The sequence below is a fragment of the Diadema antillarum genome, unplaced genomic scaffold, assembly GCF_040938485.1.
Source record: "Diadema antillarum isolate AM-2024a unplaced genomic scaffold, OU_Dant_1.0 seq00000119_RagTag, whole genome shotgun sequence".
NCBI classification, from domain to species: Eukaryota; Metazoa; Echinodermata; class Echinoidea; order Diadematoida; family Diadematidae; genus Diadema; species Diadema antillarum.
Genome location: NW_027271200.1, coordinates 1,799,255 through 1,826,916, shown reverse-complemented (window position 1 = coordinate 1,826,916; position 27,662 = coordinate 1,799,255). Strand labels below are relative to the sequence as shown.

The following is a 27,662-nucleotide window of genomic DNA, read 5'->3' as shown; positions in this document are numbered from 1 at the left end:
CCGGGCCCAATTGCTGGCAATTACTGGCAGAAACATCAGGAGAATGGCATAACGACATAGGACTAAATGCGAGCGAGCGGAGCGAGCGAGCTTGAAAATGTTGACATTTTACAGTCCAAAAACTGCCATTTGTAGCTATATTTTTTTTTTCGCTTTGGAAATTAAGAAGGGGGGAGGGGGGCGCCCAGTGCGCCCCCTGGATTTGCCACTGGTAGTCAAGGGTGTCTGTTTATGTTCATGATTGGGGGATGTATGACCAGCGAGGGGGCGTCGAAGTGACGGGGAAAGGATATCCAAAATCTGCACTTTAGAACATCCCCTAATTGTTGTGTTTGTGTGTGTGTCTGTTTTATATACATTGAATAATTAGGAAATAGCCCAGGTCAAGTCTTACTATTGGCAATGCAAGGCATTTTAACATAGACTAGTATGTAAAGCAACACTGCAAAATCAATGATCTAGCTTTGATGTAACGACGCTTAAGGTACAAAGGTCTACATTCTACATCACATTGCGCAACATTTCAGCGACTCTTTGCCGTTCGGATGTTCTGAGGACACTGCGCACATCCTGCTTATATTCAGAATACCAACCAGGAATCACGCTGAAACACAATCTTTTGTCGGCTCCGGGCTTTTTGAACAATGTTTCACACTATATGCCTCTTTGATTATGGTTAAAGGAAATCTTCGAAAAAAAACAACACCCATTTCTTGATCACCGATTTGAAAAGCAGCTTAATAACCCTTCATTTACCATTTTGGTAAGTTTTTAAATTTTTTTTATACACACACACACACACAAATACAAACGCATGTCAAACGAAGTACTTGATTTGTCGATCAACTGCATATACGTATGCGCAGTAAATTAACATACGCATGGAACGGGACATAAGTAGAATAAATAACATGCAAACGTTTGCTTAAACACCGTACAAAAGTATGCTAAACACCGTACAAACGTTTGCCAAACAACACTCGCTGTTTGCTAAAGGCAGTTGGATACGTATGCCCGTTTCCATACGCACAAAAAAAAAAAAAAAAGGTCCTCAGCTCATCTCTCCCCGTCCCCGTCCACTTCCGGGTTTCTTCAGCTGACAAGCAAAAAAAAAAAAAAATGTAAAAAAAAAATAAGGTCCTCAGCTCAGCTCTCCCCGTCCACTTCCGGGTTTCTTCAGCAAACAAGCCAAAAAAAAAAAGGTCCTCTCCCTTGAGTGGCCGCTATAGACAGGTTTGACTGTAAACAACATCTCCTTTCTCGGTATAGCCTCCGTCACTCCTTCGATCGCGTTCTTCACGATCGAACATAATCATAGCAGCCAGATCATCGATTGCACCTCCATGTGAGCGGTTCGGTCCTCGTGACGAGCTCTGCATTTGTCATACGCTATCTCTTACCAACTTCTTGTTTAGAAGAAGCGGGAGAATCTCATCCTTTCTCGTGAATATGGCTTCACACGGTAAGAAATCGAGGAACTCTCTCTCTCTCTCTCTCTCTCTCTCTCTCTTTCATTATGATTTCATGATGACAGTGTCGATTTAGTTTTTTCTGCGTCAGTTCGGCTGAAGGCGCTATCGCAAATAAGATACCGCGTCTTGATTTGTAACAGTAAGAGCAAATACCAAACTATAGACCATTAACTAACTTAAAACGCATTTAGAATTTACAGCAACATCTCTAGAACAAAATTTCTCGAACTCTACAGCAACATCTTTAGTACAACTTTTTTTCTTCGAACTTTACAGTAACTTGTCTTGGACAAATTCCTCTCTTCGGAAATGAAAACAAAAGGAGAGAGCGGGGAGGGGGTGTGGCATCGTACACGCACTAATAACGTTCTCTATAGGTATACATTTCTATTTCGAGTCAACTTCGCATGCCACTCAGCATCGCCTGTCGCGTCATAACAACGTCAGTGTAACCAAGTATTCTGGCCAAAATGATCCGAACTAAATTGTGTAAGGTATCTTAATGTATTATGTAATATATTCGTTGTGATAAACCATGGCTCGACACTAACTTTTTTGTTTGGTGGCCCGATGGGGCCACCAAAATCCGAGAGAGAAAGATTTGGTGTCCCGAAAAAAAAACAACAAAAAACATTTTAAAAGTTCTTTTTTTAATGAGTCAAATATCTATAAGTTTTATGATAGTAAGAATTAGAAGTTGGACATATTTACTCATAAATAAACTTCAACAAACTTGCAACACTCACTCTCAGGCACTCATTCAGTTCTTTTCATCCATCCTTTAAACAAATTTAACTGCTAATTTCCGGCGCAAAAAGTTACGAATTTATACATACTTTTCAAAAAAATTTGGTGGCCCGAGGCGGGCCACCAAATTTGCCCTTTTTTGAAACTTGGTGGCCCGACTTTCATTTTTGGTGGCCCCGGGCCACCGGGCCATCGTTAGTGTCGAGCCCTGGATAAACTATGTAAACATAAGTCATCGTCCATATGCATTGATATGGGTCTAAAATCCTACACATTTATGTGTCCGCTTGTGCTATTGACATAATCAATCCACTACAAAAGTAATCCGAAAAATAAGAAATATGTGGTATGCTAATGTGTTTACCATTTTCCGTCCTTCCAAGCTGTTTGGCCAAAAACTGCCAAAATTTTGTCGCCATAATAGATGCTACATGCAGCAGCTATTTAACCGGCACACCTCGTAATACAGATCGAAAGGGGAATGGTAAAGATAAGTTGATACAACGATATTATGTATTAATGTTCAATGCCATTATAGACTCCTTTTTAATTGTTCGACCTATTCATTCAAATTTACTTTATAATACCACTCTTGTATTTAGCGATGTACTTTTCCACGCTGCTCTTCATGTTTCTCTCTTCTTTTTGTTTGCTGCGTAAAATTGCGAAGATTGTGAAGGTGACAAAATATGCGTTCTTCCTTCAGCAAATTTCTTTCAAGGGTGCATGTCCCCAAGCCTATAATTCTCAAATTCATCGGGTTCCTGCAAGGAGAATACACCAACACAATGAGGATTGATAATACCTGGTCTACCTTAAATCTCTTCGCAACACAATATCATAATGTTTTCCATAAATTTGTTTTTTTCTTTTTTTAAATGACCGTTTCAGATTCATCGCCTATTCATCTTACGTAAGTTTTGTTTTCTTCATCTTATGTAGGCTTCTTTTTTCATCTTAGGCAAGTTTCTAAAAGTCCGTTTTTAGATTTCCCGCCTTCGTGCGTAAGCTTTCCTAATTAACTGTACTGACATCTCTTCGCCTTTGTACATAAACTTTCCTAATTTACTGTACTATAGCCAATTAGAATGCGCCAACGCATGTGGGAGATCGTACGATACTGCGGCTGCGTGACATCTCTTTGCAACATGTTTTCGTGTGCGTTAAGTCTGTTTTCCAGTCATCGTTTCAATGTTTCAATGTTTCAAAGAAATTTTATTTCCAATAGCACATTTTTGTTGCTACTGGTTCAAGGGAAAGCACATCGTATACAATAATATAGGTTTTCCCCGCCATTTTCGCACTTTTGTCAGTCCATTTGATAAAAGGTTCATTCAATTTAGCAAAAACCCTCGTTATCGCACAGTCTGTCTTTCAAAATTGCAACTTGTGCGTTCTCTTTAGCATTTCGATCAATGAAATTTGCACATGTGACTTTCGAATTCGTAAAAAGGACATTCAAATTGGCTGGTACTCTACGTTCATTCAAATTCGCCACCACTCGCCGAAAAGGGTATTTTAGTCATTCAATTTCGCGAATGGGCAGTCAAAGTCCAAACATTTTCATTAAATTTTCACCAAAGCATAAACACGTGCATGTGCTAAAATGACTGCAAATTGAATGCTCGAAAATGAATTCGAATGAACAAGCGTAGTAAATACGTGATCACGTGACTATTCTGAATTGAATGAACTAATGTTTGTTTGTTTGCTTTTCTTCTTCTTCTTTTTCTTCTTCTTTTTTATTACATAAAATTTGGCAACCTTACATCATCATTCTGGTCTCATCTTCTATCCGTTCTCCGTTTCTTTTTCACAAACACTGATTACTCGGGGCTTACAGCCAAACAAGCTAGTTTTCATGTAGGTCCCGTCATACTTCTCTTTGATCAACCCCATTTCGATTTCGATTTTGACCAGTTATCATTACATGTAATTACTGTGTTATCACCATGTATATCGTTTGTTTTCTGCACATTGTTCACAAGGTAAAAGAACTTGTCTGGTTTCTGTTGTAATGTTCATAAATGAGAAGTATGAAAATAAAATGAATTGAATTGAATTGAATAACGAAATGGTGCTTGTCTTACGAATTTCAGTTGAAAAAGTGTAATCTGTTATAGCAAGAGGATAACGGTAACTTGAATGCTCCAAAATGAATTTTAATGAAGAGATCATAAAATTGAAATACCGACCATGTCATCTACGCTAAAGTATGTGAATGCAGCAATAAGGAATTGGACTGACAAAAGTGCGAAATTGGCCGGGGAAACCTATACACGTGAGACTTATGTTCAAAATAATTGTGTTACTGGAAAAGAGAGGCCCACTTAAACCACAATGAATATCACTCATCACAGCTACATTATAAATTAATGATAGAGTCAAACTGTTCCCTGTGGGTCAGGTAACTCCTGAACCATTCCAAGGCCTTTCCGCAAAAGCCATAATGCTTCATGCATTATCAATATAGAGACAAACTGTATTCTGTTGATTATGTAATTCCTGAAACACTCCAAGGCCTTTTCGCAGAAGCCATAATGCAGATACATTATCAATAACAGAGACAAACTGTATCCTGTTGGTTATAGGTAACTTCTGATCCACTGCAAGGCCTTTCCACAAAAGTCATAATGCAGATACATCATCAATAACAGAGACAAATTGTATCCTGTTGGTTATAGGCAACTCCTTATCCACTGCAAGGCCTTTCCACGGAAGCCATAACGCTGTAACTTATAAGTCAATCAATCTCCATCTACAGTACCTTTATCTTCTTCTTCTCAATGTATCTCTCTCTCTTTCTTTCTCTCTCCCACACATAAACACACACACACACACACACACACACACACACACACACACAAACACACACACATTCCTATCATCCTCTACATTGCTTTGTCTTCTGCTTCTCGGCGCACCAATGTGCTTATATAGTGCAGACGCCTTTCCTCCATTCATTTATGATCAGTGGAGGCACGCTCATTTATTATATCTCATCCCTATCAATCAATTTCCATTTACCTTCATCTTACTACGATCGATAACAAACTCACGCATACATTCAATCGTCTGAACATACACTTCATAGCCTTTCTCTATCCAAAACATAGATCAGTACACAGTCACACATACGACAGAAACTTACTAGATATCAATGTAAACACACACACACACACACACACACACACACATTTTCACCCATTCGTTATTCTACACACATTCACATTTCATTTCCATTCACCCGCTCCATGATAGATAATTAAAAAATTTAATAATAAAACTAATAATAACCTTGAAAACTTTAACTGAATAACCCTTAAATATCCTTGGAAATTGGACTATTCATAAAACAATTCGTCAGTGTGACCACATAGTTGTAAGTGATATATAATTCTCGAAGCTCTTTTTTTAACAAATAAAACAAAAATTTCAGTCAAATACTGATGGGTATTTCCCCTAGCAAGTTTACCGTAGTTCAAAATAATAAGACTGTGATATAAATCAAGTAAAACATGGGTGGGAAAAATGCTTTAACTTATTGATAATACGAATCTTCCGGGATATAATCATACAACAATCATGAACATGGAGTCATAAACACCGACCAGGAATTCCGTAAAGAGGGGGCACACACGCCAACACACCCCAACCCCCATTTTTTCTTTTTATTGCATTTATTTTGTTTGAACAAAAATAAAGGGGGAGCGCGCCCGGTGCGCCCCACCTGGATCCGTCAGTGCCAAGAAATTATTGATCGATGAAACCATTTCTAGGGGGGGGGGGGGTGAGGGTAACATCAAGCACAACATTGCCTGGCAGCGTTTCAAGTGAATTACTACAAACACACGGTTAGGTAACTCCTAAACCACTTCAAGGCCTTTCCACAAAAGCCATAATGCAGATGCATTATCAATAATAGAGATAAACTGTATCCTGTTGCTTATGCAATTCCATCTACCTTCATCTTATTACGATCGATTTTGAATTTATTTCCTCTTCATGGGGTGGAACACCCTGATCAGCAGAGCTGGTTTCCATAGGGGTCCACAATAAACTCACGCACACATTCAATCCTCTATACATACACTTCATAGCCTTTTCTCTATCAAAATCATAAGATCAATACACAGTCACACATACAACAGAAACTTAGTAGATATCTATGTATAACACACACACACACACACACACGATACTCCATTAAAACTGATATAACCTTGAAAACTTTAACTGAATAACCCTTGAATAACCTTGAAAATTGTACTACATGTATTCATAAAACAATTCGTCAGTGTGACCACATAGTTGTAAGTGATATATAATTCTCGAAGCTCTTTTTTTAACAAATAAAAATTTTCAGTCAAATACTGATGAGTATTTCATCAAGCAAGTTTACCGTAGTTCAAAATAATTATGGAAATATATAGGACTGTGATATAAATTAAGTAAAACATGGGTGGGAAAATGCTTTAATTTATTGATAATATACCAATATTCCGGATTTGAATCTTACAACAATCATGAACATGGAATTTCCGGGACAATTTACTGTCACTAACACCGACCAAGAATTCCGTAAAGAGGGGGCACACACGCCAACGCACGCCAACCCCCATTTTTTCTTTGTATTTCATTTGTTTTAACAAAAAAATAAAGGGGGTGGGGGAGCGCGCCCGATGCGCCCCAACTGGATCCGTTGCTGCCAAGAAATTTGATCGATGAAACCATTTCTGGGGGGGGGGGGGTTAAAATCAAGCATAACATTGCCTGGCAGGGTTTCAAGTGAATTACTACAAAAACATAACCTTATTCTTTTGCAAATTGAGAGATGATCTCTTCGCCCATTGTAACAAGTTTCAACTCTTCATTGATAGTTTCTAAAAGAACTTTGCGGTCTCTTTGGGAATAAAGAATTAAGATTGGAGTCCTCGGAAAATAGAATAAAAGAGAGTGTAGGAGACGATCTGTGAAAATCATTAATATAAATAACAGATAAAAAGGGGGCGTAATAAACTACCTTGCGGTACACCACAATGAATATCACTTATCACAGATACATTATACAGTAATGATAGAGTCAAACTGTTCCCTGTTTGATTAGGTAACTCCTGAACCACTCCAAGGCCTTTCCACAAAAGCCATAATGAAGATGCATTATCAATAATAGAGACAAACTGTATCCTGTTGGTTACGTAATTCCTGAACCACTCTAAAGCCTTTCCACAAAAGCCATTTTGCACATACATTATCAATAACAGAGACAAACTGTATCCTGTTGGTTATAGGTAACTTCTGATCCACTGCAAGGCCTTTCCACAAAAGTCATAATGCAGATACATCATCAATAACAGAGACAAAATGTATCCTGTTGGTTATAGGCAACTCTTTATCCACAGCAAGGCCTTTCCACGGAACCATAACGCTGTAACTTATAAGTCAATCAATCTCCATCTACAGTGCCTTTATCTTCTTCTTCTCAATGTATCTCTCTCTCTCTCTCTTTCTCTCTCTCTCCCTCTCCCACACATAAACACACACACACACACACACACACACATTCCAATCATCCTCTACATTGCTTTGTCTTCTGCTTCTCGGCGCACCAATGTGCTTATCGAAGATAATAGTGCAGACGCCTTTCCTCCATTCATTTATGATCAGTGGAGGCACGCTCATTTATTATATCTCATCCTTATCAATCAATTTCCATTTACCTTCATCTTACTACGATCGATAACAAACTCACGCATACATTCAATCGTCTGAACATACACTTCATAGCCTTTCTCTATCCAAAACATAGATCAGTACACAGTCACACATACGACAGAAACTTACTAGATATCAATGTAAACACACACACACACACACACACACACACACACACATTTTCACCCATTCGTTATTCTACACACATTCACATTTCATTTCCATTCACCCGCTCCATGATAGATAATTAAAAAATTTAATAATAAAACTAATAATAACCTTGAAAACTTTAACTGAATAACCCTTAAATATCCTTGGAAATTGGACTATTCATAAAACAATTCGTCAGTGTGACCACATAGTTGTAAGTGATATATAATTCTCGAAGCTCTTTTTTTAACAAATAAAACAAAAATTTCAGTCAAATACTGATGGGTATTTCCCCTAGCAAGTTTACCGTAGTTCAAAATAATAAGACTGTGATATAAATCAAGTAAAACATGGGTGGGAAAAATGCTTTAACTTATTGATAATACGAATATTCCGGGATATAATCATACAACAATCATGAACATGGAGTCATAAACACCGACCAGGAATTCCGTAAAGAGGGGGCACACACGCCAACAAACCCCAACCCCCATTTTTTCTTTTTATTGCATTAATTTTGTTTGAACAAAAATAAAGGGGGAGCGCGCCCGGTGCGCCCCACCTGGATCCGTCAGTGCCAAGAAATTATTGATCGATGAAACCATTTCTAGGGGGGGGGGGGGGTGAGGGTAACATCAAGCATAACATTGCCTGGCAGCGTTTCAAGTGAATTACTACAAAAACATGGTCAGGTAACTCCTGAACCACTCCAAGGCCTTTCCACCAAAGCCAGCATTATCAATAATAGAGAAACTGTATCCTGTTGGTCATGTAATTCCATCTGCCTTCATCTTATTACGATCGATAACAAACGCACGCACACATTCAATCCTCTATACATACACTTCATAGCCTTTTTCTATCCAAATCATAAGATCAATACACATCAGTCGCACATACAACAGAAACTTACTAGATCAATGTACACAATCACACGTTGGTTATTCTACACACATTCACGTTTCATTTCCATTCACCTGCTCCATGATAGATAATTTTACAATCCTCAATTAAACTAATATTTCCGTTTCAACATTTTCACACGGCAAATCTTTTTACAAGTATAATTTCACATTCAGGGGAAGTTTCATTCATAGTCGAAACCAGAGTTTCCATATACGGCAGACATGTATTCTACCATCTCCGGAACACTGTCGACATTCCCAGTCTGATAGACCTCATCCCCTATAGGTCAGGATGAATTATAAACAAATTCAAAAGATTTTCCAAGACGATTCCAAGGTATAGTCCGTTGAAAAAAGGTCTAGCGTGAGTCTGGTTGTCATATTCCTCAAGAACCCAAACTCTTTCCATTTGGTTGCCGAGCATCTTCATTTCTCTCTTTGACAATCTTACTGCAGCTTGCTGTACTTTAAGTTCTCGCGATCGTCCAAATTCACATTCAAATCCCCGCCCATATAAATTTAGTTACAACAGGCATGATCACTCTGACTGGGGTACTCTGCGATGCAACCTTCGCAACATACCATTGTCATAAGAGGAGAGACTGTAAAAAAGACAGGTTCTGTAGGCTTGGCGTCGGGCATCAACTACAAAGTTCTTTCCAGTCTCATTTTCCACTTCCTCTTCTTCTTCTTCTTCTTCCAGCTCTTTAATTCCTCTCTCTACATAAAATAAAGAGAACAATATTATGTTAAAAAAAATGAAAGTCCCCCTCAAAATTCAGACACACTTCACTGCAACTTATACAGAAGTTCACTACTTCCGAGAACATTTTTGAAATTTGTCATATTGTATTAAATTTAATGCAGAAATGAAACTAAAACTGAACTAAACTGAAAGTCATTAATGGTATATAGGTGATTACGTTCTATTCTAATGCAATAGGACTGATTTTTTTTTTTCATATCAATGAAATCAAAGCGGAGATAGGAGCCTATACTTAAATTCACATCAAAGAGGGACTTGGGAGGCAATTGATGAGATCATCGCTTCAGCTAATACGCAAAACATTCCTGAAAACATGTGAAACTTCAACATTTTAACCTATAACTTTCGGTTTCTTACATGTACTCTGTTTACCATTAGTGCCGTTCTCACTCCGCGTCTTTTTTGTTCGTGACCGAAATTGCGCAATTTTTTTTCCCCGAAATAATTTGGGTCGATCTTGATCGCGACGCGCAAAAACGTGCTATTTTGAGCGCAATGAGAATTGTACTATAGTGAGCTTCAACATAACATGAATTCAGAATTCCTGGGAATATTCTAATGCTTTTCTTCTTGCACTTGTGATGAAATTGTAAAGTCTGTAAAAATGCTTATAAGGAATTACTGATGGATTTGTCTTCGTTCTCCTCTTTTATTGATGGAAACACTAAAATGAATGAATAAACCAGTTTCTCAATAAATGAGAGGCGTGGTTGATTTTGTATATTGTTTCAGCTAACTGATGGAGGCATGGTGTATGCTTAGTACACCTAACGAATATAAGATAATTTACATATCAAATCTTTATTGTCCTAATTATTGAACTGTATAAGTTACATGATGTGTCTGCGTACTTTCTTCTCCTAATTTAAAGTTTTAGTAGGTTTTAATTTTTTACTTTTATATCCGGCGAATACAGCACCACTTTTTACTATATCTTTCATTAGTCTTGTCTGTTTTGTTTCATTCCTTGAAATTACAGGGTCAACGTGGGGTTATTCTGGCGGAGCGCATGGTATGTATAAACTTGTACAAGCAACGTTAATTGAGTAGAAATGATATATCAAGGCTGGTGGGCAGAGGTAAGGGAAGTGTTCAAGGTTTGAATGAACACTAATTGATCTTCAGGGATGGCCGTGGAGTTATATAATTCCATTGATATGTATTTATACAGAGGGCTGTTACCATAATTTATCTGACACCATTAACTTTTTGCTTCATGCCATTGGTTCAAGTATTATCTACGACACATCATCATGCCGAGGTACGTATACTTACAATGATTTATCAACAGTTATCTGGTTATCACCACGGAAAACAAAATCTTAATTATTGTTTATTGGTTTTAGCCAAGCGAAATGCCATTTTACTTCGCATCATCACGATCCCAGATTCAAAGTGCTGTAGAATGCGTTACTATATATAGGTGAGGGCATACTGGCGGGTTACTATCAGAGAAAGATATCTGTATAATGTTAAATGCATGACCGACCTATTGCCTTCCTCGGGCGAATGAAAATCTCTTAGGAAGCACATACCTTATAAAGATTATTGTGTAATATTAGCGACTTTTAAATCTGCGACGCAAACGCCGAGACGACGCTATTTAGGCCTAAAATGGTGTTCTGCCTATGCGCGAGACAGCTGTCTCCGTTGTTCAACTCGTGAGGCTGCGTCGTCTATAAGCGTCCGCGTCGCAGATCTCTTATGTCTAGCGTGTGGGAAGACGACTTGGGATCCTCCAAAATGGTCAGTTCCCACGTGTGCGACAAGTTTGAGCGGAGGCCTCCTTTTTGTTGAGTTCGGATCCCACCACTCGTTCCTAGATGCCTCCCTGATGAAACGCCCGAACCCCCTCAGCCTGGATTCGTTGTCCAAAGTTATTACAAAAGATCTTCAAAGTCAAACGAATGTTTACGTAGGCCTACTTGAGTTCTATAATTATGAGTGTTATATGAATTTGAATAACATGGGCACCACTGGACCGGAAGATAAACTCAGAATGATAAACTTCTACATGTATATCTGCCTATCAACAACATTGTACTCTCTTGTTTGTTCTGTTTACCCTTATTTTGATTTTCCTCTGTCGTTTTCAAACAGTAGGACCCCTTCATTGGTCCTCGAGCTACCCCAAGTGCGCTGGGAGATATCAATCGCCGATCGCCTTGTCCAGCTGCACGGCAGTGCGAGAGTCAACTTGCAATCGCTTCTGTTTCGACGGATACTGCAAAGAACGAAATTTGGACATCACAAATAATGGCCATTCTGGTAGGTAAAAATGTGGCCAAGAAACTCGATTTAGACGTTTGCGTCATTATTTCATTTATGTATATAACACAAACACAATACGTATTTATATAAGCCTACACAAACAAACCGAAAGACGTTAACACATTAGAGTTCGCATTCTAGCTAGTATGATTGGTTTGGTCGGTTTTGTTTTGTTTTGTTTTGTTTGGTTTGGTTTGTTTTGGATTGGTTTGGTTTATTTCTGCATTTTCTTTCTTTAGGTACGATAACAAATGAAAACAAAGTGATATAGAGTATGCAAATCAATATAGGAAATGTCAATTTCATAACAACATCAGTCTGTAATATGAATCAAAGCAACATAATCAAGGCATACTGTATTTCTATAATGAACAAAGGAGAAATCAATACAGGGGACCGTCATCATAAGCAGAGCTTGACGTGGATGATGGAAAACTTGTAGCAGTCTCATCGCTTTATTCATCATGCTCTTAATACGCAACACTACTGTCTCACTTGCTATTTCAAAATGTTGACGAATCATAATAATGTTGCAGTTATGGCGTTTGATTATGATTTCGTATCACACATTAAGACAGTGGACATTTCCTGAAATTTAGCATAAGTTATGGTCCATTCATTTCTTTAAATAGATTAAATGCACATTGTTACCCACTGTACCATGTGGCAAGAATTTTGTTTCTTAATTCCTGTTTAGCATAATTATCATATAACAATAGTTATAGTCTTCATAACAATGATTTCATTATCGCTTGAGAAATTATCCATACAAGTCCCTATACACATGTAGCTCACACCGATGATGGTAATCGTCTTGCACAGTAAAGAAACTCAGTTTATGATGTTATAATGTGTAATATTATACATATCATATAGATATCATAAATCATGTATTATATACAGTATATAAATATATGATTATTTTTGACATTATCGTTATGATTATGTATGTGTGTTTGTGTGTGTGAGTGTGTGTGTGTGTGTGCGAGAAAGAGTGAGGGGAAAAGGAGGGTGGTAATAAGTCCCTCCTCTTCTCCCAATCTGAAATTTCCAATTGATATAGCGTAATTCATCATAATAACTGAGCGTTATTGTGTGCATTGTATACGTGTTCGGATGTACAACACTAACAATAGTATTCAAGTGAGATTCTTGATAGGCCTACTTACATCGTTTGATAATTTACAAATATCTCATTCAAATACTTTTTTCTTTTTCAGTGCAAGTGACATTGCCATCCAACAGCTACTTCATGAGAGGCGGGGGACTGTCGTGTAAATACCAGGCTCTACAGTTCCACTTTCACTGGGGAAGTGATAGCACCAAAGGCTCTGAGCATTCGATGGATGGCGTCACCTACCCCGCTGAGGTGTGTTGTGGCGCCCTCCCTCTCTCTCTCTCTCTCTCTCTCACACACACACAAATACACACACACACACACACACACATGACACACACACACACACACATGACACACACACACACCTACACACATCCTTCTGTTTTAAAGAAACATGTTTACCTTGTAGTATATCAATAAGTTAGTTAGTTTTGAGTTTTAATCAAATTAGGGTAATATAACAATGCGAGTTAGGACATTGTATCAAGTTTCACATATTTTCCCAAACCAATTATGTTACTCAAAATCACTCATGATAATTACATGAAGTGATTGTTCGCCTGAAATGTCCCCCGTTAACTCCTGGCTTACACAGAAACCTTTAATGTATTATCCTTTTTCATTGAAGTACAAGATGGTAACTCTCCTGATTAAATTATTTCACAGTAACAGTTACTCAGCGATGGTTTTTTATTTGCATCGATCCGTCGATAAAATGGAGTTTATAGCCGCTTTATCAGTTACCAAAAATTATTGATTTTTGTTCTATAGAATACGATTCAATTCAAATGTATACAACACTCTTCATCAAAAAGGATTGGAAAAACAAACTGAAATGCCGGTACATCGAAGAAAATAAAAGTTCATGATCAAACAGAAAGGTATGAATTCCATATACTAACGTGACTATGAGCTCTCCGTATATAGGCATAAGATAACAGCATAAGAAACCATCAAATTTAAACAAAAGAACAAAATAATTAGAACGAAGAATTTCCTCTTTAAAACATTTTAGAGAGGCATTAGTTGAAGCCATTATGTGCGTAATGATATTGTCAATACAACTATACACATGTACCTACATTTAAAACTATTCAGGGACTTGCATAATTTCATTTCATAAAGAGTGTAATGGAACAACCGATTTGAGATTTGATATTCGTGGCATTCTTGCCACATCCTATCAGCAAATTCGATTGTGGTATAAACATAACGGCGTCATTAAACAGATCATGACACTTTTAAAATTACATGTTCGTTTATCACTTTCTATTGTGTAGAAAATAGTAATAATAATCTTGATTATGGAATGGAGTTCGCCTTCAGGTTCACCATTTGGGATCGGTGAAACGCAGATTAGGAGTTATATAAGTCTGTTTTGTGCAACTCTACCGGGCAAACGGCGCTGTAAGTCGATGCTTCTCAATTACCCACTGAATTGCATTGGTCCGTTTCTCTCATCTCATCGCGAGTAAGGAGTCAAGATGGGGTGGGGTTCACAAACTGGAACGAGGAAATCACGTCTTCATCTCAGACCATGATACCTGTAGGCCTATACGCACACTTGTTTAGTTTCATAGGGTGTGTTTAGACCAATCTCTTGTAACAGTTCCACTGCCTTGATATACCTCCCGAGGACCTGATAATTTGAACTGTTCAATTAACCTTTTCCGATTTGATACGTGTTTACGCTTGGAATCATGGGTATAAGTGTTCTTCTCACGGAACAATCTGATCTGAGAAGAATCTTTATGAATATGAAGACATTTTCTACAAACAAATATGTGAGTGCAGAACCCAACTGCAGTTCCATATAACCTGTTTTACCGTGTCGTCAAAATCAATGCATTAATGTTCTATTCCGGTCTTTGCCTTATTCGTATCGTTTTACAGTGTACCCTCATGTTTATTCAGCTTTTACGTAATCTTATCTTACAGATGCACATTGTCCACAGAAAAGTTGGTCTAACTGCCGATGAAGCCCTGCAAGTCAAGGATGGCCTAGCGGTTTTGTCAGTTATGATAAAGGTACGAACGTCTTTCCATTTCTCCACTGGTTTTTTTTTTTCATGAATTTAATGGATCATCAATTTGATTGATCAATCAAGTTATAAATGCTTCATCATTTCCTGCTTTTTTTCCCCTACCTTATAAGTCTGTGTGTGTATGTGTGTGTGTATGTCTGTGTGTATGTCTGTGTGTATGTGTGTGTGCGATTTTTACTCTTTAGTAACCCACAGCAGTAAAATGAATCGAATTTCTGCCATCCCTTCCCCCACTACCACAGATCGGATGCCAGACAAACCGAAATTTTGACGCCATAGTCAAAAGCCTCTCGGTTATCCCCATGTCTGGTAAGTGACGTCACCTTTCACCTTCCCATGATGCACACATAGCAGATGCAACAATGAGTGAATATGATTGCACATCCAGGACCAACTTAGATAATAATTTCACCTTACTTTAAATCAATTCATTGTAATCGAAATCGATTTGTCAGTTAATGATAAATTATCAAATACACTGTATTACACTAGATAAACTATTGAACACCATATTCAACTTGTTTCATGAATATTTTTCAAATTATCACAAGTGACAGTCACTGGAGTTATCATCGCAATAAATGAAATTCTTGTAGAGGAGAAGTCGCTCCTTACCTCCTGCGATAGCGACTGCAGTGATCGATGAGTTACAACAATCGATGGTTGGGATCTGGATAGATGGGGCCTAACCAGTGGGCCTAACACCCCCTAATCTTACATTTAATCCTTGCTCTGTTTGTTCACGCAAACGGTAACGTTTGATGTGTACGGCACGGGTCATCCAGGGAGCCATACATAATTATACTCTCAACCTGTATTCTACCTCCGAAAAGCACTGAATTGTGGTAGCATGACGCCATTTCAAGGACACCTTGAGAGTGATATTCCCCCCTTGAAAAAAGGCATACAATAAGAATCCATCCCCCCCCCCCCACACACACACACACGCAAAGAAGATTGTTTTACATCTGCCGGTTCTCTTCCTTGTATGATTACAACAGGAGACGCGACTACCACTTCAGGAAATATCTCTCTAGACAACCTTCTTCCCGACAATCGTCAAGACTTCTTCCGTTATTACGGCTCCCTGACCACGCCCACTTGCGACGAAATCGTGGTCTGGACAGTCTTCGCTGACCCGGTTGAGATTTCCGAAAATCAGGTAAACAGCTTCCTTTATTTGATTTACGACAATGAGAGAAACACCGTTGAAAAAACAAATTGTCTTCTTTGCTGTCTGTCTAGCACAGTTTTAATCCGAGACTCGGAAATGGTTTCGTTAAAAAAAAAAATGATAATAATACACTGTGATAACAATAATGATAATAATAAGTATATAATGTTAGTGGTTGAAAACCAAGCTTGCTCAATACTTCATTAATGATGCCCATGCGGATATATTATATCTAACAGAAGTTGTAAGAGTTGTGTTGAAAAAGATGATATATGGTGCCCTTGTCAGTACATTCAAAAAAAAAATTATTTTGGTACAGTATTAGAGATATACTGAGAATTATATTGCAATGTTCTCTGTAACGGAAGTTTACTGAACTGTCATGATTAGTTAATAGTTTGATGACACTTCTTCCGGACATTTTTATACGGAAGCTTAAAAGTGCCAACCAGATGACGAGATAAGAAGACGAGAAGACAGGTTAAATACCGAGAAGCCGAGTTATTGCAACTCGGCAAGTCGACTTGCTTGGATCAAGAAGACAAGATGACAAGTTGTTGAAACTCGGTAAGTCGACTCGTTTGGGACAAGAAGACATGATAACGAGTTGTTGAAACTCGGAAAGTCGACTTGCTTTGGACAAGAAGTCGAGATGACAAGTTGTTGAAACTCGGCAAGTCGACTCGTTTGGGACAAGAAGTCAAGATGACAAGTTGTTGAAACTCGGTAAGTCGACTCGTTTGGAACAAGAAGACATGATAACGAGTTGTTGAAACTCGGAAAGTCGACTTGCTTTGGACAAGAAGTCAAGATGACAAGTTGTTGAAACTCGGCAAGTCGACTTGCTTGGGACAAGAAGTCAAGATGACAAGTTATTGAAACTCGGCAAGTCGACTCGTTTGGAACAAGAAGACATGATAACGGTTGTTGTTGAACAAGAAGTCTCGGAAACTCGTCGACTTGCTTGGGACAAGAAGTCAAGATGACAAGTTGTTGAAACTCGGCAAGTCGACTCGTTTGGGACAAGAAGTCAAGATGACAAGTTGTTGAAACTCGGCAAGTCGACTCGTTTGGAACAAGAAGACATGATAACGAGTTGTTGAAACTCGGAAAGTCGACTTGCTTGGGACAAGAAGTCAAGATGACAAGTTGTTGAAACTCGGCAAGTCGACTTGCTTGGGACAAAAAGTCAAGATGACAAGTTATTGAAACTCGGCAAGTCGACTCGTTTGGGACAAGAAGACATGATAACGAGTTGTTGAAACTCGGCAAGTCGACTTGCTTGGGACAAGAAGTCAAGATGACAAGTTATTGAAACTCGGCAAGTTGACTTGCTTGGAACAAGAAGACATGATAACGGGTTGTTGAAACTCGGAAAGTCGACTTGCTTGGGACAAGAAGTCAAGATGACAAGTTGTTGAAACTCGGCAAGTCGACTCGTTTGGAACAAGAAGACATGATAACGAGTTGTTGAAACTCGGAAAGTCGACTTGCTTGGGACAAGAAGTCAAGATGACAAGTTGTTGAAACTCGGCAAGTCGACTTGCTTGGGACAAGAAGTCAAGATGACAAGTTATTGAAACTCGGCAAGTCGACTCGTTTGGGACAAGAAGACATGATAACGAGTTGTTGGAAACTCGGCAAGTCGACTTGCTTTGGACAAGAAGTCAAGATGACAAGTTGTTGAAACTCGGCAAGTCGACTCGTTAGGGACAAGAAGTCAAGATGACAAGTTGTTGAAACTCGGCAAGTCGACTCGTTAGGGACAAGAAGTCAAGATGACAAGTTGTTGAAACTCGGCAAGTCGACTCGTTAGTGACATGAAGTTAAGATGACAAGTTATTGAAACTCGGCAAGTCGACTTGCTTGGGACAAGAAGTCAAGATGACAAGTTGTTGAAACTCGGCAAGTCGACTTGTTTGGGACACAAAGACATGATAACGAGTTGTTGAAACTCAGCAAGTCGACTCGTTTTGGACAAAACGACATGAAAATGAGTTGTTGAAACTCGGGAAGTCGACTTGTTTGGGAAAAGAAGACATGATAACGACTTGTTGAAACTCGGAATGTCGACTTGTTTTGGACGAGAAGACAAAATGCCGAGTTGACAAAACACGACAAGTCGACTTGTTTTGGAAAAGAAGACAAATTGGTTAGTTAGTGGAACAGAAAAGTCGACTTGTTGCGGACAAAAAGACAAGTCAACGAGTGGTCGGAATTTGTTTAGGACAAGAAATCAAGGTGACAAGTTGTTTATCGATATTTGGGGTCTAGGAACACTACTTCCTGGAAAACTACCCCATAATTACTACCCCTTGGATCTGGATAACTACCCCCGGATAACTACCCCCGTATAATTACCCCCGGGATAACTACTTCTGGATAACTATCCCACAGATGACTACCCCCAGATAGCACTATCAAATAAAACATCATCACAACAACAACAACAAAGCAGTGAATTCAAAGACAAACGCAACTTAAACAATCACTGAATATTTCCGATGCCCCACCCTGACCCGATGGTGTTAGCTCATCCAGCAAAACTGGTAATTAAATTTATGTTCTTTCAGAAAAAAAAACAAACTTGTCATTATAGTACCACCCAACGGCAACACATTGCCCTACGATGATCAAAGATATGTTCAGTTTATTTAGAAATGATTTTCCTCACCAAAATCTCAATGCATAAACCTGACCAATGGAGCAAAACACTGGTATTTTTATCCTGAAAATACTGTTTCCGTGACAACACAGTGTCTAACACCGACAAATGACGAAGGTTGCACTACAATCGGGATAACTACTTCCCGCATTAGTACCCCTGGTATAACAACTACAACCCGATAGATACCCTAGGGATTTACCACTGCAATCTTCTACTTTCCCAGCGCAGTTACCCTCCAGGGCAATCGCAGGGCTAGCCCCGAACAACTTACCTCCAGGGCTATTCCCGATAGGGCAACTCATGGGCGTCACGGGGGGGGGGGGGGGGCGCTGGGTGCGAACGCACCCCCTTCAGAACCTAAAAAAAATTGTTTATCAAAAAAAAATGCTTCAGTCTGCGAGTGACCTCAACGCCGGACGCTAAATAATTGTTTTTTTTTTTCTTATTCAATTTTTATTTTTATTTTGCACCAGGGGGAAAAAACAAAACAAAAAACAAAAAGCAAAACAAAAACAAAACAAAAACAAAAACAAAAAACAAAAACAATCGCACCCCGGATCTGGTAGCACTGATGCATTATACATACAGTGTTTACTATCTATCGACCGTACTGTATACGGAATATTTCATTCATTGTGCAACGGATTATCAATTCAGAAAAAGCAAAAGCTCCATCGCATGGGAGGAAGATACCCCGCCCACCCCCTCCCCCGTTATAGGTCTCCAATCAGTGGCGTAACGGGGGTGGGATAGGGGGGGGGGGGGCACGTGCCCCCCCCCCCCAATCCGCTGGTAAAAAAAAAAATATCAAAATGGTAATTCAAAGGTTAATAAACTGCTTTTGAAATTGACATGAAAGGGTGAGCAAGAAATTATTTTTTTTTCTCTAAGATTTCTTTTAACCATAATAAAAGAGGCATCAATAGTGTGAAACATTGTTCAAAAAGCCCGGAGCCGACAAAAGATTGTGATTCATCGTGATTCCTGGTTGGCTTTCTGAATGATAGGCAGGATGGAGCAGTGTACTCAGAACATCCGAACGGCAAAGAGTCGCTGTAATGTTGCGCAATGTGATGTAGAATTACATCTCTGTACCTTACACTTCGTTATATCAAAGCTAGATCACTGATTGTTGCTTTACATACTATAGTCTATATTAAAATGCCTTGCATTGCCAATAATAAGACTTGACGGGCTATTTCCCAACTTTCCCAAGACACACAAACACACACAAACACACACAAACACACACAAACACAAACAATTAGGGGATGCTCTAAAGTGCAGATTTTGGACATCCTTCCCCCGCTTGGTCACTTCGACGCCCCCTCGCTGGTCATACCTCCCCCAATCATGAACAATAAACCGACATCCTTGACTACCAGTGGCGCACCGCCCCCCTTAATTTCCAAAGCGAAAACAACATATTTATAGCTAAAAACGGCAGTTTTTGGACTGTAAAATGTCAGAATTTTTACTCTCACTCGCTCCGCTCGCTCGTATTTAATCGCTCTGCTATTCTCCTGATGTTGCTGCCAGTATCAAATTGCCAGCAGTTGCACCCGGTGAGCCCCCTTAATTTCCAAAGCGAAAAGGATAGCTACAAACGGCAGTTTTTAGACTGTAAAATGTCAAAATTTTCAAGCTCGCTCGCATTTTAATCAATTCAATTCAATTCAAACTTTATTTCTTTTTTCGAAAAGAACATAAACATTTCACTTCCTTTGGTAACATAGAATACGGTTGCATAATCAAAACAAAGTAAATTGAGAAAACATAATTGTGGAACCTTGGGGTAACAGAAACGTTGTAAGGAAAATTGATTGACTGAAGTGATACAGACGATATAATCGTTATGCCATTCTCCTGATGTTGCTGCCAGTAATTGCCAGCAGTTGCGCCCTGTGCGCCCCCTTAATTTCCAAAGCGAAGAAATATACCTAGAAACGGAAGTTTTTTTGACAGTAAATTGTCAAATTTTTCAAGGTCGCTCGCTCCGCTAGCTCGCATTTAATCGTTATCCCATTCTCCTGATGTTGCTGCCAGTAATTGCCAGCAGTTGCGCCCGGTGCGCCCTGCTTAATTTCCAAAGCGAACAAATACAGCTACAAACGGTAATTTTTTGACAGTAAATTGTCAAATTTTTCAAGGTCGCTCGCTCCGCTAGCTCGCATTTAATCGCCTTGCCATTCTCCTGATGTTACTGCCAGTAATTGCCAGCAATTGCGCCCGGTGCCCCCTCTTAATTTTCAAAGCGAAAAGATGCGTAGCTAAAAACGGCATTTTTTTAAAACTGTGAAATGCCAACATTTTCGAGCTCGCTCGCTTCTCTCGCTTGCATTTAATCGTTGTGCCGTTCTCCTGACGTTGCTGCCAGTAATTGCCAGCAGTTGCACCCGGTAAGCCCCCCCCCCCCTTAATTTCGAAAACGAAAAAATATAGATACAAACGGCAGTTTTTTGACGGTGTCAAAATTTTCAAGCTCACTCGTTCTGCTCGCTCGCATTTAATTGTTATGCCATTCTCCTGATGTTACTGCCAGTAATTGCCAGCAGTTGCGCCCTGTGCGCCCCCCTTAATTTTCAAAGCGAAGAAATATAGGTACCAACGGAAGTTTTTGGACTGTAAATTTGTCAAAAGTTTCAAGCTCTCTCGCTCCGCTTGCTCGCATTTAATCGTTATGCCATTATCCTCATGCTGATGCCAGTAATTGCCAGCAGTTGCGCCCGGTGCGCCCCCCCCCCCCCCCTTCATTTCCAAAGCGAAAAAATATAGCTACAAACCGCAGTTTGGGATTGTAAAATATCAAAAATTTCAAGCTCGCTCGCTCCGCTCGCTCGCATTTAATTGTTATGCAATTCTCCTTTTTTTTTCTTTTTACAAAAAGTCCCTCCGTGGAAGGGGTATCCCCCTCCTACACCCTCTCCCGCTCGGTTGCTTCGCTCCCTCGCCGAGGATCTCACATCGTCACATAATGTATCCCCGTAATAGTCCTTCATATTATTTTCATTTTCACTATGCTCTACGAAACGCGACTTTTACACTTTTGTTTTTACAAAAAGTTCCCACCGTGGGAGGGGGTATCCCCCTCCCACACCCTCCGCACTGAAGGAGCGAAATTGATCATCGTCGAGGATCTCACACCGTCACATAATGTACCCCCGTATAGTCCTTCATAGCGAAAGATTCGTGTATGTATACAATCACATGTATGTACATATATAGAGTATGTGTAAATGTACATGATGACACAGGATCCAATAAATCAAATAAAAAAAAATCTCACAGTTTACATTTACTGTCAAAACGCACCCCCCCCCCCCTTTGAAAAAAAAAGCTGGTGACGGCCCTGCAACTCACCCCTCCCCGAAAACATCCCCCATCCCCGGATAAATACCACCAGGACAATTTTCGCAGGGCAATTACCCACCAGATAAATATCACCCGGTTGATTACTCCCTCTAGGGCTTTCCCACCAATCCTGATAGCCTACAACTATTACCTCTGGATATCAAACTTCTTAACCTCCAGGCCAATTCACCAGAACAATAATTCCCCATCGGGCATCCCCCGAACCCACGGCCCACGACAACTACTCAGAGGCAGGCAGGGATGAAATGTCATGGAGTACCCCATGAATATGTCTACTTATGGGCCCACATATTTTACCTTTATTTCATAAATTAATGAGTACATTACTGCATCTATTTTGAAAATTCTTATCACCGCCTCCAGATGTGTCTAGGAGAATTTCGATGCTATTTTCTGTTTATACCGTATTTAGAAGTCCGGCAGCCAAAAGCCATTTTTTTTTTTTTTTTTTTTTTTTTTGGCCGAAGTACTTTTTCTCTGATACAGTTTTTTTTTCTCTGATGATTATTCATCTTTTGGGTCTTTTCAAAGGTATTCAGGTGGTTGTGGAGCTCTCACCCTTGGGCAATTTTGATTATTCAAAATGGCGTCCAACATAGCCGCCACACAGCCCTCAATATAGGAAAATGTATGTAATCATGTGTTGTAAATGCTACTATATCAACGTTTGGATTGGAGCATTTGTCCAAAGGTCCAATAACTTGAACAAGATATTTTTGACATTTTTTGTTGCAGGACAGTTGCCACGGTAAACATTGAATTAGCTTAAAATCCCTAAAATGCACAATATAAATACAAAATGATATGGAATCGGGTTTGTGTGTGTGGTGAGGGACGTGTTGACCAGAATGTTTGGCAGAAATTCGTAGAAACTATTTTACCTAAAGGACCCGAGTAGATGGTTGCCATGGATACTTGCTCTTTGGCTGGTTCCAGACATGATATTTTACATACGAATGTATAGTCCTGGGATGTTTCAAAATTTATAAGTAACCTGTATATATATATATATATATATATATATATATATATATCGGAAGCTTATCAATCTGTAAAAGAAACTGACTACATCGTTGTCTTCCGAATTTGCCTTTTTCTTGGTGTTATACATGTTACCATGAGAGTATCATCTGAAGAGATAATTGCCTACGATGTCTTGAAGCATCATAAAATTATATACATTAAAGAAAATCCTATGATATCAAGTAGAGGAGATGCAGGAGAGTTAAACCACTTTTTCCATTTTTGGATATGTTTCCTAATCAATTCTTGCTCACAACAAGTGTTTGTTACCAAATTGAAGAACAACTATAAACCTGTCTTGTCATAGCTATGAAAATTTCTTCTACTTTTCTAGGATATTGCCTAATAAAAAAAAAGAACTTTCTTTAGAAAAATAAATGTCAACACTTTGCAGAGCAAGGAGAGTTAAGCCGTGAGTTGGGCCACCTTTAGAAGACATGTGCTACTTGTTTGAGAGTTAAACCACGATGTCAAACCATAAAGATTAGATTACAAAATCGGCTTACAAATAGCCAGTAGCCAGAAATAAATCTTAGCTTAACAAAATCGGTTTTATCCTAAATTCAAGCATAGAAAGATATGAAAATTTAAGAAGTTCAAACACTCATAAGGCACTTTATTCTTAAACATCCCTTAATATAAGAACCACTCATATCGGGGCTGGCGCTATGTTTTTTAAAAGTGAGGCGGCCAAGTTTATATTCGATACTATAGTCCCTCGCATAATGAAGCAAAGTGAAAATAAGCTACTCATCAGAACTGGAACCTGAATCTTAAAAAACTTACATGACCTAATTTAGAAACCTACATGTACTACAGAAATGAAACAAGAAAAGTAAGTCATAATATGTTTTTTGTTTTTTGTTTTGTTTTTTGTTTTTACAGAAAATTATAACAAACACATATTTTCTTTTTCAGAGTGTTTTTGCCTTATACACTTGTATAATATCAACTTCGGTTAAATTAATATGCATGACTCATGAATAAAAACTACAGGTAAGTGTAGTGAGATAATTAACAGGAAATCATGAAACAAACTTGATTTTCATCCTCAAGGACTGTAGTTTATTACGAACAATGTATGTATTGATGTCAATGTCATGAATGTGAAAGTTATTTCATTATACTCTTCACCTTGTACCACATACTAGGAAGTCTCATTTTTGAAATGTTGTTTTCACGTAAACACTTAATGAACGATTTTTTAAGGAAATTTATGCAGGCTGTAATATTGCAATGTATGTTCCAATATTTTGACAAAACCATGAAAATATTTCACACTGTATGATTTTATTTTTATATTACAACTTGGAAACAAATGAAAACATGCAAATCCCAGCTAACAGTCGGTTTATCCATCCAATAAGTATTACACAAAGATGTTAGTCTCTTGCCATCTAATTTTAATAGTGTCAAGCAATTTTGTGACAATGTGTATGTATGCATGTTGTGGGACTGTCCTTGAAAGTGACATTGAGCAGTTACCATGGCAACCAGGACATATCAACTTCATAATTATAACAGAGGGAGGTACTGGATTTGTGTAACCAATATAGGCATATGTGGAGTAAAGACCTGAAATATGGTATTTCACATTTTCACATCATTGCTATACTGCAATTCAATCCTTCGGCATTTATTCACAATTAAATTCAAGTTTAGGTTGCTATGGCAACTATAAATATAGATTAAGGCTAGATTAATGGTAACTTCATTAAGGCTTTCTTTGTAAGAGGTATGCAGGTATTTGATATTTCGTTGACGTCGCACAAATAACAGGCATTTTTGTGTGTTTTGCATACTTTGCTAACTTTTTTGAGGTTTGTTCCAATTATTTGATGGTTACCATGGCAACCAGATTCTGTTCGACTAGAGACATTGCACTAATATTACTGACCGTTTAGATAAGTGTTCTAATTGAAGTACTAGTGTTTTAGTGACATTTTTCTGACTCTTGTATAGGCTTCATGGCGGCCATTTTGGACGCCACTTTGAATAATTAAAATTGCCCAATGGTGAGAGCTCCACACCCACCTGAATATCATTGTAGAGATCCCAAAGATGAATAATCAACAAAGAAAAAAAAAGATATATATATATTATATATATGTATATATATATATATATATATATATATATATATAATATATATATATCAGAGAAAAAGTACTTAGCCCCCTCTGCTGCCGGACTATAGCATTTATTTCAGTATTGCCCTGCTGCATCATTTTGCAGTGACCACTACATTATAGGTAACACAGAACATTATTTCCATTTAAAATTACCCTTTTCTAAAATTAGACCCCAAACAATCACCTCTCCTCCAATTAATTTGACACAAGAAAATTACCACTCCCATTTAAATTTTCTAACATCGTTTGTTATTCCAGTCGGAAAAAACTCACATTCTGTGAACAGCGAAAAATAACGGGTATCAACGAAGTCTTCGAAATCACAGTGATTAATTATTCGTTTCTTTGTAATGATCTCGGTATTCCCGAGCCGCTCAGAGCCGATAATACATTAACCATCTGTTTGGTTTTTTTTTTTTGTCTTGTCACTTTGTTTACTTGCTTGTTTGCTTGCTTAGTTTGCGGTCGTGCTGGTCATCCAAGGCTAACGCTCAGAGATCCCCATTTCTGCATTCTGTCTAGGAATGTAATCGTGAAAAGCTTGCTTGCTTCACATATGATAATGATGATTATGTGAATAATGATGATATTAATAATGATAATGATAATGATAATAATAATAACGAAATAAATAAATAAATAAATACTAATAATGGTGTCTATACTTGCACAGGGCGCAGGTCTACTTTTTTCGAAGGCGTTTCAAGAAATAAAAATGAATTTAAATATCATACATGTTCAAACAAGAAAACACAGAAGAAAAGGACAAGCAACAAACAACCACATATACCAGATAAAGATTGCAATCGTTCCAAACATTACATATTGCAGTTATGGTCCTCATTGTGAGGGGAACAGACACGTTTTAAGTTTGGATTTCAACATTTTATAGATGACAGTAATAGAGTATAGGTATACGGGGAAAAGGGTATGAACCGAATGATGTACTAATAAGTTTTTGTGACATCTTTTTTTTTTGGAATATTACACAATAGCGAATTCGAAAAACCCAACCGAGAAGAAGGCAAAGAATGATTAAGCATAGCAGCCATGGGCGTAAATTCCCCCTGTAATGGAGGCGGGGGGGGGGGGGGGGATGGTTTGTACATAATTTTATTACATAAAAGAAATGTTACCATTTTATTGATTTTATTTGGGCACTATTCAGGGCCGCGCCACATTTTTGAAAGGTTGGGGGGGGGGGGGGGGTCAAAATGATCTTTCAGTGAAGAAGAAAGGAAATCAAAAGACAAGAGAAACAACAACAAAAAAGTCTTCATACTGACAAGCAAAAACAAACAAACAAAAACAAGAACAAAAAGACTACATATTTTTGCTGCCACTTCCCTCCCACTTTATAATTCATGCAAAAGAATGGGACATTCACTCTCTGTAAAGTGTGTGTGTGTGTGTGTGTCGAGGGGGGGGGGGGGTCACCAAGCTTCTCCCCCTCCAAAAAAAACCAAACAAAAAACAAAAAACAAAAGGGTGCGCCGGTCAGGTTATTGGCTTGTAACCGTGGTAATAGTGACTATCGCCGATCATCCCCCCCCCCCCCCCCGGAAGGATTTATGCCGTTCAATCAGCTGCAGATTTTGATCCAACAACAACAACATCAAAAAAGAGGAATCGTATATTTGAAACTTAAATAACCCAACTGATATCTAACATTCCGCTGAACTTGAGCTATATGACTTCGATATGAGATTTCGTGATCGACTATCACACATAAGTTACGGGCTGTTTTTGATGAAGTATACAGGTGCTAGAGACAGGACCGATATGGACATAACATCATTAATGATCGAATTTACTTAACATATGCAGGGTGGTCCACGAGGGGTTTCAGCATGTCGCTGCAACATGCTAAAATTCTTGTGCAACATCCTAAAAAGCCAGCAACATGCTATGCAACATCCTCAAGAATTTGCAACAAGCTCAAAGTAAAAGTATTCAAAAATGTGCAAAACATGTGCATAACATAAGAAACATCAAACTACTAGGTACTTTAGATATATAAAACATGAGAGAGAACATTGAATGTAAGCAGCACAAAGAGAGATAAGCAGCAAAATATTGCGTACTATGTACTCATCGTGTGC

General features: G+C 38.5%; 1 protein-coding gene across 1 annotated transcript; it reads left to right on the top strand.

The window, feature by feature from the left end:
* The first annotated feature begins 1,449 nt into the window (after positions 1–1,449).
* On the top strand, positions 1,450–26,048 carry LOC139727134 (carbonic anhydrase 4-like). The gene is made up of 5 exons (XM_071638114.1): positions 1,450–1,462; positions 13,247–13,395; positions 15,434–15,500; positions 16,193–16,353; positions 26,019–26,048. The coding sequence occupies exons 1-5, from the start codon at positions 1,450–1,452 to the stop codon at positions 26,046–26,048; spliced, it is 420 nt and encodes a 139-aa protein (XP_071494215.1).
* Positions 26,049–27,662: the final 1,614 nt, after the last annotated feature.

Bases quoted from the DNA above. Each gene is read 5' to 3' on its own strand.
- LOC139727134 (XM_071638114.1), top strand. The intron at 13,396-15,433 runs GTGTGTTGTGGC...CCACTACCACAG, and splicing joins GCGTCACCTACCCCGCTGAG to ATCGGATGCCAGACAAACCG. The intron at 16,354-26,018 runs GTAAACAGCTTC...TTGCTTGCTTAG, and splicing joins TTGAGATTTCCGAAAATCAG to TTTGCGGTCGTGCTGGTCAT.